At 41.7% G+C, this 11,308-nt stretch overlaps 1 protein-coding gene across 1 annotated transcript in view; it reads left to right on the top strand.

Annotated features, from left to right (window-relative positions):
• The first annotated feature begins 2,465 nt into the window (after positions 1 to 2,465).
• Xrn2 (5'-3' exoribonuclease 2) overlaps positions 2,466 to 11,308 on the top strand; it is a 72,748-nt gene continuing 63,905 nt past the window's right edge. The window contains exon 1 of the mRNA XM_005365489.3: positions 2,466 to 2,685. Coding sequence (XP_005365546.1) covers positions 2,611 to 2,685 — 75 coding nt within the window. The 5' untranslated portion in view covers positions 2,466 to 2,610. The remainder of the gene's footprint in view (positions 2,686 to 11,308) is intronic.

Here is an 11,308-nt window from a genome sequence, read left to right as displayed (position 1 = left end):
CAGGCATGGTTGGGAAGCATGGCAGCCAGCAGGCATGGTTGGGAAGCATGGCAGCCAGCAGGCATGGTTGCAGCTGCCACAAAAAGCGGAGAGCTCCCACCTTCAGTTGCAAGTACGAAGAAGAGAGAGAAAACTGGGAACGGTGCCTAACTTTTGAAACTCTCAAAGTCCATTTCCAGTAACACACTTATGTCAACAAGGTCATACTGATAAGTATTGAATTTCTGTTTATTTGGTTTCTCTGTCTATGCAACAAGACACATTAGACCGAATTAATAAGACCAGATCTAATAAACAGAGCCAAGCAAAGCAGAGCACTAATGGGTGACTCCCAGAAAGGCCGGAGAGGAATCACAGGGTAGGGCTTGCAACAGGTCTTAAATACCTTATAGGCGTGGTCTTGAGCAATTCCTGGGGAGGAGCTGACCCTTGGCGGGCTTTCTGAGGTGCAGGATCTGGAATGGGAGTAGTGAGACCTGAGCAGAGATTCCAAACACATACCTTGTAAGCCCCTCCAAAAGTTGTCACCAACTGGGGACCAAGCATTCAAATACCTGAGACTATGGGAGAAATCTTATACAAACTACATTTATCAACCAAATTACAAGAAGGGAAGGATTTTAGCTGGGTCTCAAAAACCCCTGGAACTGGTCTTACAACTGTTCCTCCTAGTGTAGACTAGCAGAAGTTTCCTTATCTTTCCTTTGTTTTTTGCAATAGGGTCTGACTCAGGCTGGCCTCCTGCCTCTTCAACCTCTTCAGTGATACGATTACAGGTCCCTGCCTCATTGCCAGACCAAGAAATTTCAATGCTTATCATTTTATACAGCCTTAATTTTCTTTACATTTCAAAATACAAAACTGTCTGTGATGGCCTCTCCTGGGTTCAATATAGCAAGCAGCTTGCCTGCAAATTTGTGTTCTTACAAAAGCATGGCGCATCCCAGGGGAACCAAACTATCTAGAAGGGCTATTTCCAATTAAAATGAGAAATTTCTTCATAGATATAATATTCTAGGATTTTTATTTTTTTTACTATCCTTAAATTAAACATGGGCTAACTACCTAAGTTCCACGCTAGCATTTAAATCAAGTCATTGAATCACTGAGGAAGGGGCAAGATTTACTGCCTGACAGGTAGCAGAGAAACACAGAGGCCTCTTGAGTGAGCCTTTGGGATTGAGTGTGATTTGTCAGGCCAAGAGGGGATTCCGGGAAGAGAGACTTCCAAGCTTGAACAAATGGACACAAATACCTCCTCTTTCATACTTCTTCTTTCATATGCTGAGAGAAAATATTTGAAGCCACCAGAAAACAAGGGATAAAAATATCATGTTGGTGTGAGAACAGAGGATTAAACGATCCTTACTTGAAGTGAAATGTAAGCTTTACGAACAAGCAAGCAATTTAACTCTTTGGCAACCTGACTTTATCTGTTAAGTGTTACAAAAATGGTACAGCAGGACCATAGGATGGGTGGAGCTGTTACACTTCCTGCAATAGGCAAACAAGCCTTGTTTCAAGATCAGGATGTAACTGTCCTCACGCAAACACAAACACACTCTCACAAAAGCAGCCCCTTTCAGCTTTTCCTTTCTTGTCTGCTGCCTGACCTGAATCTGCTTTTTTTCTGTTTGGAGAATCCTTTCCCCACTGGAGTCACCAGCCTGACACAGCCAGCCAGCATAGAAGGCTCAAATGGTTGTTAAATAAGACAATTCTTTAGTTTCTTGTCTTAGCACATTGTAAGTGCGCAACAAATGCTAGAACACGACACTAGTAAGTGTTGATACACTGAGTGAGTAGAGAGGCAAGGTTCAGCAAATTCTTGCTAGCCTCTGCAACTATTTAAAGTGACTTGTCGGCCTGAGAAATGGCTCAGCAGCAAAGAATCCATACTGCTCTTCCAATAGAGCAGAGTTTGACTCCCGACACCCACATCAAACAAATTATGGCGGTTTGTAACTCCAGTTCCAGAGAATCTGACGCCTCTGGCCTCCACAGGTTCTAGCCCTCATGCACATACCCACACACAGACATACAAACATACGAATAATCAAAAATAATTCTTGAACATTTTTAAAGTTGCTTATGCAAAGCAGTTTTTTTAAAATTGTAAAATATCCTATGATGCTTTTTCATAGTTCTGCCTGGTACAGTAGCATCAAAATGAGAGAAACAAGGAAATGGAAACTAGAGCGCAGCCCAAGACGGATCTGTGCGAAAGGAAGCGAGATAGGCCACGCCTTTCGAAAGTCGTAACCACACTGGCAAGACCCTGCTACCGCAGGCCTGCTGTGCTACGCGTCCCGGGGACTACTGCGGGCGAAGACGGAGGCCCGGAGCCTGGCTCTGGAAGGCTCGATCCTAGAACGCCGCGAGCCAGGCCTTACCATCCCGCCACACAGCCTGCCCAAGCCAGCAACTTGTGCCGTCTAGGAGCTTAGCAGAGCTCCTTTCCCGGCTTCCCCCGCGGCGGGGTGTGACGCCACTTCCGGTCCCTGACCGCACGTGAGAGGAAGTGTAGCTGCCCGCGCCCGCTGCTCCTGCCAGTCCCGTTGGTTACACTAGCCCGCTGGCCCGGCCGCTGCTCCGTGCCGCCCGCTGGTCATGGGAGTCCCGGCGTTCTTCCGCTGGCTCAGCCGCAAGTATCCGTCCATCATTGTCAACTGCGTGGAGGAGAAGGTGAGGAGGCGGTCATTACGCCGTAGTGGGGACCCGGCGCGGCACGTCTAGGCCGCGGCCCTAGGAGCCGGGCGCCTGCCCCAGGCAGCCTCGCGGGCCGCCCCGCGGGTTCGCGGTTCCGGAGACAGTCAGGGCAGAGCGAGGAAGAGTGGGGCCGTCCGTGGGGGCTTGGGCGGCTCCTCTCCCGCCTGCCAAGCCGGACACCCCGGCCTCTGTCCACGGCTTTGTTTCCTTGACTGCCCCTGCAGCTCAGGGCTCGGAAGGGCGCCCTGTCTGGGTAGACCCCTGACGTGGGCTGCAGGGATGGCAGGATGGGGACCGCTTGCTGGTCCACACGCGTATTGTTTCCGGTGGCCGGATCGCGTTTTTCACCCGAGCCTGGCCATCTGTTGCTGTTAATCGTACGCGCAGAGCGGCTAGTTCCGAAGGACTGGGACGGGGGAGCCGTCGGTCGCCAGAGCGGGCTCCGCCGCAGGGCTGCGGAGCAGCTTGCTGTTTCACTTTCCGGATTCTCAAGTGGTGTTAGTTTACGAGTTTGTGGGTAGGCTTTTAGCCGTTCCGATTCGTGGGTTTTACTTTCATCGTTCCCGTGATTCTGTCTGAGTTCGACTTTGTACTCTCAGAATTTCTGGATTGGAAAAGTTCCGTACACATGTGTCCCCTCCCACTTTTGGCTTTAGAACCTAGTACTCTTCTGTCTTCAAGAACCTATTTCTCCTGCTTTAGGTTATTTGCTTTTTTTTTTTTTACCTCCTTTTTTAGAAGAAACCACACGCGTTGTTTTGGTGACAGTCCTAGCATTTCTTGTGTTCTCAAAAGACAAATTGCTAAGCTGAATCATTGTTTCCTTTGTAAAACTTTATGTTTCCCTCGGCCAAAGGGAAAGCAACAGTTCCTTTATCCGTCCTTTTCGGTCTGGTCTTCTCTTCAAAGTCACTTTGAACTGTTGTGGTTCTATTTCTCACTGTGTTTATATTTGGTTTATGGGTCTCAGGTCTATCTAATTCTAGGCGGAATAGGAACTAGACATTTATTTACTCTGCCTTCCTAATGCTAATATATCTGACAATGATAAATTTTGTAATTTAACCGAGAATGCCTTTAAATTTTTATCACGCGCATGCCTTTACCCTAGCACTCAGGAGGCAGAGACAGGCTGATCTATGAGCTCCAGGTCAGCCTACTCTACATAGGAGTTCAAAGCAAACCAAGGCTTACATGTGAGACCCTCTCTCAAAACAAACAGAAATTCTGTCGCCTTTATAAAGTATCATTTTACTGGTTTCTGTAGTCTATACAAAGTAATCCTTTTCTAGTTTCTAAGGCTGATGTTAGCTTTTTCCCCTCAAACTGTCTTAAGTCCAGTCAGCTGTACTTCAGTTCTCATTTAAGATTGTCAAAGCTTTGACCATATGAACTGCGAGAGAGGTGGTCTTGCTGACTGTTATATATGTGCTTAATTTAGGTTGCTTATCTTTTATTTAAACTGGCCTCTCCAATTTCCTCATCTTTCACCCCTCTTACCTTTCCCCATGCAAATTATTTTATCATGCATTCTGTCAAGTCCTTTTGTTCATTAAGCCTCTTTAATTTTTCCTTGGATGAAGAACCTCAATGCTTAGCCACAAACTCCAGGCTCTCCCACTCAGCCTCCTGCGTGCTGGGATTAGGGATTACCACGTACACTGTCACTCCCATTTCGTCTTTATGTCCATTTTCTTCACAACAATTTTTTTCAGTATGCTTCCTGGAGGTGATTCCTGGGAATTACTGTTTCCTGAATTTTATCTTTCTTGGCTTAAAGTGGCCCTTCATTTTTGTTTTTGAATTGAATTCTTAGGAAATGCCACTGTGTGTTACCTGAATTTTCTGTTTTCTGTTCTGAGTTTTCATTTTAGGTTCCAAAATACCTTTATTCTCCCCATGATTGAGTCCAAGTTGGAAACCCAATTCCCACGAAGATGTTGGAACCATTCTTTTCAGCTATTATTGTTGATGAAAAGTTCAGTTTAAATTTTCATTTTTTAAGACACTGTCTCACTATGTAACTCTGGTTGGCCTGGAACTCATAGATCTGCCTGTCTCTGCCTCCCAAGTGCCAGGATTGAAGGTGATGGCCAGTAGGCCTGACTGTTTATGTGATATTTGTTTATTTAACCAAGATTTTGGTAGCATTTACAATGTATCAGACACTGTTTGAACACTTTACTGATAATAAGTTGATAGGTGCTTATAACAAACAGCTGATAACTGTCAGTACCAGTATGAAAACTAGGAAAGCCATGCTTCTAATGTATGACCCTCCCATTTCATTCTTTGGAATCGATCAGTTTTTTACTTTTCATTGTGCCTTTTGCACATATTGACGCCTAGATATCAGTTGTCCTTCCCTTACAGTGTCTTGCTCCTCTCTTGCTCATCTTTATTCCCAACTAGTTACCCTCCTACATTGACTTTGTGTGAATTGGTCAGTTTTATTAGTGCTGTTTAGAAGAATGTGGGTGAGAGGATTTTTTTCTTTCTCTTCTTAGTTTTTGTTTTTCAAGACAGTGTTTCTCTGTGTAGCTCTGGCTGTCCTGAAACTCATTATGTAGACCAAGCTGACCTGGAACTCAGAGATGTACCTGCCTCTGCCTCCCAGGTGCTGGGGTTAAAGGTGTGTGCCACCAGTGCCTAGTGAAAGTTTTTGGGTGTGTATGTATGTATGTGTGTGTGTGCAGACACGCGTGCACCCTGAACAGAAGTGAGGGACAATAACATGTGTGCCTTGGCATGTGTATGGAAGCCAGAAGACAACTTTGTGAACTTGGTTCTTTTCTTCTAAGCAAGCACCTTAACCCAGTTGAACTTGTGGTTGACCCCTACTAATAGTCTTCATGGCTCATTGACTTTGATGTTACATAGTTAAACTTTGAGATTGATATTGTTGCATCGCTTTCATATTTGAAACAATAGCTCAAACTTTCCAGGAACTCAGGATCCTTTCTACAGTTTTAAAAAATATATATTAACAAATTTCATTTGTCACATTCTCATGTGTTTATTTACTCCCTCCCATTACCTTCTTTCGGCACAAGTCTGGAATCCTCATGAGAGCATGCATGCATTATTTGTCTTAGCCTGCTTGTTTAGCATAATAATTTTCTTTTGGTAGTTGTAGAGTTTCAGGTCTAGCATTTAAGGTTTTGATCTAATTTTGAATTTATTTTGTACTAAAGAGATACGGTCTGGTTTGTTCTTTTGCATGTAATACTCAGTTCTGTAGAAATGTTTGTTGAAGAGACTGTTTTTCTCTGGCTTTTTTTTTTTTTTTTGGCCCTTGTGTCAAATGCATGAAGGCTATTGCTGTTTTATTTCTGGGTCCTCTATTTTATTTCTTTTTTACATGTCTTGTGATTGGTAACAATGCTGTTTTTGTTACCACAGTTCTGTTGTATAATTTGAGATTGAGTGACACCTCTAGTGTTCTTTCTGCTCAGGATTGCTTTGACTTTTTGTGCTGCCTTATGAATTTTATTTCTCTCTGTAGAGAATGTCATTGGAACTTTTATATAGATTATATTGAGTCTGGATTGCTCTTGGGTCAATCCAAGGTATGGGGGTTTTCTCCTAGTGTCTGCTTTCTTTAGTGTTTTATTTTGGAGATATATGTGTGGTGCATGCACATGGGTATGTGGTTGCTTGTGCTGTACTTGTTATGTGAAGAGGCTGAAGGAGGACATTGGGTATCTTTCTTATTTACTTCCTACTTTATTCATTTAAGACAGGGTTTCTCACTGAACTGAAGCTCACTTTTTAGATGAGGCTAACTAGCTAGCAAATTTCCAAGATCTCCTTGTGTGACCTTCCCAACTCTAGGTTACAGTTAGGCGCAGCCTGCTTTTTGCAACACAGATCCTGGGATTCAGAATTAGATGCTCAGTTCTTACAGAGCACGCACACTTACCTATTGAGGCATAATCTCATTATAGAGTTCTTTTTTTTTTTTTTTTTGTTTTTTGAGACAGGGTTTCTCTGTAGCTTTGGAGCCTATCCTGGAACTCCCTTTGTAGACCAGGCTGGCCTTGAACTCACAGAGATCTGCCTGCCTCTGCCTCCCGAGTGCTGGGATTAAAGGCGTGCGCCACCACCGCCTGGCCCTATAGAGTTCTTTTATCTTCTTGATCATACTTACTTGTAGAATGGGGGTTTGTTGACTTTGTTTTTGAAGCTGTTGTGATGGAATTTTTTTCCTAGTTTCTCAGCATGTTCATTATTTGTATGTAGACAAACTGCTGTTTGAGACAGGGACTATTGTTCTATAGACCAGGCTGACCTCTAACTCACAAGATATCTATCTGCCTTTCTAGTGCTGGAATATGTTTGTCATTTGTCTTGTTTTGTCTTTTCAAATGATACGTCTGGATTGAATCCAAATAATACTGTTCACATGTATATGGGGGTGTTGGACTGGGGCATCAACAATGTACTGGAGGTTATACCCCCAAAGAAAATTGACTCCCTTCTCTAGCTAGGGGCAGCACTTTATGAGTCCTTCCCTCATCCTTGCTAGAATGTTGACTGGCTTGGTCTTGTATAGGTTTTGTGCTGGTAATTCCAGCTTCTCATGAGTGCAGCGACCATGTCATGTCCATAAGACAGCATTTTGCAGCACCCCTTTCCACCCTCTAGAACTTAGATTTTTCCTCTTCCATGATGTTCCCTTAGCCTTGGTGGCATGAAAGTTGATGTCCATTTAGGGATGAACACTTAATAGTCACTTATTCTCAGCTGTTACTGAGTAAAACAAAACAACCATACTTTATTTTGTGTGTGCATATGTTTGTATATGGCTGTGCCTTAGTGTGTCTGTGGAGGTCAGAGAACAAATTTGGTTCTCTCCACCATGTAGGTCCCAGGGTTCAAGCTCAGTTCATCAGGCTTGTTGATAGTTACCTTTACCCCAAAGCTATCTTGCTGGCCCTTTTGCTGGTTTTATTTTAATGTTGATTTTATATTATGATATTTCACTGAAGATGTTTATCTGCTCTGAGAGTTTTCTGGTAGAATTTTTAGGGTATCCTTAAATGTATTTGTGTGTGAGCATATGTATGCAGTGATAATAGCTTTTATCCAGTGAGCCATCTCGGTTAACCCGTCCTTAGCACCTTTTGAGTATAGAACATTCAATCTGCAAATAGGAATAATTTACTTACCTGTTTGTATCAGGTTTCATTTTCTTGCTTTATTTCTCCAGCTAAGAATTCCAGTGCTGTATTGGAAACACGAGTGGATAGAGCGGACATCTTTGTCTTGTTTCTGTTTTTAGAGAAAATGATTTTGTATTTTCCCTTATTCACTATTGACTATGTTGCTCATACATAACATTAGTTATGTTGAAATATGCTTCTTCTATTCCTAATTTCTTGAGGGCTTTATCATAAAGGAGTGTTGAACTTTGTTGGAGGTCTTTTCTGCATCTGAGATCATATGATTTTCCTACCTTTGCTCTAATTTATGGTGTATTAGATTTGTGTACACTGATTTGTATATGTTAAATAATCCCTGTGTCCCTGGGATGAAACAAACTTGGTTATAAGATCTTTTTAAATGTGTTGTTAAATTTAGTTTGAAAGTGTTGTAATGAGAGTTTTGTATCTGTGTTCACAGGGAAGACTGATCTACCTGTAGTTTTGTTGTTGTGTCCATATTTCTTTGTGTCAGGGTCGTACTATTTTTTCAAGAATGAGGTTAGCTGAATTCTTTCTATTTTCTGGAACAGTTTGAGGAACATTGGTGTCATTTCTTATTTAAAGATCTGGTAGAAAGCCGGGCGGTGGTGGCACAGGCCTTTAATCCCAGCACTCGGGAGGCAGAGGCAGGTGGATCTCTGGGAGTTCAAGGCCAGCCTGGTCTACAAGAGCTAGTTCTGGGACAGGCACCAAAAGCTACAGAGAAACCCTGTCTCGAAAAACAAAAAAACAAAACAAAAAACAAACAAACAAAAAAAAAGATCTGGTAGAATTTAGCGATGAATTTGCCCTAGCCTGGGTTTCTTTGTTGGGAGATTCTATTACAGCTTCACTTTCACTGTGCATAAATTCTAAATTTAATTTGTTAGGTCATAAGGGTCTAGTAATTTATCCACTTCTCGATTTTCCAGTTCACTGAAATAGAGTTTTCAAAGTATTCTCTAATGGGCCTCTGAATTTCTTTACTATTTATTATGTTGTCCCCTTTTCACTTCTAACTTTTATCAATTTGAATATCCTCTCTTGTGGCTAATTTGATTAAGGAATAGTAGTCAGTATTATGCTAAGGCCATGCTTCCCTGTTTGTTACAGTTTGAGTATGTACTGCTGAAGTAAGCACAGGATCAGTCAATCTAGCTAATCTTTTTGAGATTGGTAACATATTGTCTTGTGGTTGTGTTATATTTGTTTGTTTTTTTTTTTTTTCCATTCTTCTCAGTAAGGAACATTTGCCTTGTTTCTAGTTTGGGGCTGTTGGAAAACCCATGAGCATCTGCATACACTTCAAATGGACACATATACTTCCTTTTATGTGTGGAAATCTAGGAGTGAAATGATGAGATTCTGTGGTAGGTGTATGATTTTGCAAGAAAAATCAGTCCTCCAGCCTTTTGTTGCAAATCAGTTCTGTCTTTTTGACTTGAGCCGCATTTGAGAGTTCTCAGTTGCTTCATTACCGATGGTTTGCCTTCTAGGTTTAGATATTATAGCATAATGTCATCTGATTGTGGTTTTAAACTTGCATTTTCCTAGGGACAAATGATAATAAAGCATTTTATCAAGTGCCCTATGTATCTTCTTAGGCAGAAGGTCTGTACCACTTTTTTTGACCATATGTGAAATAAGATTATGTTCGGTTTTATTTAGATATTCTAGATAGAGGTCTTTAGGTTGATAAATATTTTGCATATATTTTCTGTTAATCTTCAGATTACTCTTACTTAAAAGAATACCTAAAATTAAAAATTTTACGTTTATGATTGTTTTGCTTGGATGCACAAAGGTCTGTGCACCATGGATGTACAGTACCTGAGACACCAGAAGAGGGAGTGAGAACACTTGGAACTGGAGTTACAAAGTTTTGAGCCCTGTATGTGTTGGGAACTGAATCCAGGTCCTCTGGAAGAACAGCTGTGGTTTTACCCACTAAGCCATCTCTGTAGCCCCTTAAAATTTTAGATTATAATGATGAGTTTAGTAAGTTTTCTCTTTTAAATTTCTGCATCGTTGTTAAAAACAAGTTTATGTCAAGATCATTCAAGCTCTTCTCTTATTTTCTTAAAGAAGTTTAAGTCTTTGTTCATTATTTTGATCTTTTTTTTTTTAATGTTTAAACCTAGTGTGCCTTCCTTGGAAAGACCCCAGAGGTCATATTATATTGGTTATTATTATTATTGTTCTGTTCAGTTCACTAAAGTTTTCTTTTTGCTTATATATTTGCAAAAAAAATTATTTGTACAATTCTTACAGTGTCTTTTAGTGGGTGATTTGTGTTTTATTTTTTGAGATGGGGGTCTCACTAATATCACAACCCATGATGTGATATTAGTATGATATGTTGAGTTAAGTTTTTTCGTACTTTTTTTATTGAAAAAATATTTTTCATACAATATATTCTGGTTACAGTTTCCCCTCCTCCCAGATCCTTCCAACCTCCCCACCCACATCTTTTTTTCTCACTTTTTAGAAAGCAAACGAGTTGATAAGAACAACAACAAAAAAGAATTTTAAAAAAGAAAGAAACACACCAAAAAAATTAAAAATACAAAATTGGAAACCATGACATACAAGCAGACCAGTAAGACCAAAAAAAAAAAAAGTACCCAAAGCACACTGGGACAAAAAGTCTACAAAAATACCATGGAGTTTGCTCTGTGTTGGCCATCTGCTGCTGGGCATGGGGCCTGCCCTTAAGTGTGGTTAGTGTACCCAGTAGGATTCCATTGAAGAAAACTAGCTTTTCTTTGCAAGTGAGTAGCAATTGCAGTTGGCTTCTTGGTTAGGTCTCAGAGCCCTAGTCCGTTTCCCTTTCTCATTACTGGGAATTCTTGGAAAACACACTTTGGTTTGGCTTTCTGTCACCGATCAGGTGTTTGATAAATAAGCAGTCAGTGTTTCCTTGGAAACTCAGAGGGGCTCTGAATGGAGGTGAGCATCAAGCTGCCATCATTCCCAGAGCATTTACAGAGACTGTTTTCATTTTCCCAGGACTGGTGTCATAAGCCACACCGTGACCAACTGGCCCTTGTGGCTTCACTCAGCTCTGCCTGCCACACCCTGAATGGTGGAGGGTTGGTGGTGGAGGAAGTGGGGGGTTGCGAAGGCAAGACTCTCCAGGGAAGGGGGAAGAGCTGACTTGGTCTGGTCGGTGGTGACCTTCACAGATGTGAGTGACCCTTTTACCAAAACCAACTACTTCAATTTCCCCTTGAGGCTCTATAGAGACAGCAAACCTGGTCTACAGAGCAACAGCCAAGGCTACACAAAGAAACCCTGTTTTAGAAAAAAAAAAGGAAAGAAAGAAAAGAAAGCCGGGGCGGTGATGGCGCATGCCTTTAATCCAAGCACTCTGTGTAGAGAAACCCTGTCTCAAAAAAACAAAAACAAACAAA

This window comes from Microtus ochrogaster, unplaced genomic scaffold, assembly GCF_000317375.1.
Source record: "Microtus ochrogaster isolate Prairie Vole_2 unplaced genomic scaffold, MicOch1.0 UNK3, whole genome shotgun sequence".
In the NCBI taxonomy this organism is placed as follows: Eukaryota; Metazoa; Chordata; class Mammalia; order Rodentia; family Cricetidae; genus Microtus; species Microtus ochrogaster.
This window is presented reverse-complemented; position numbering and strand designations above follow the sequence as displayed.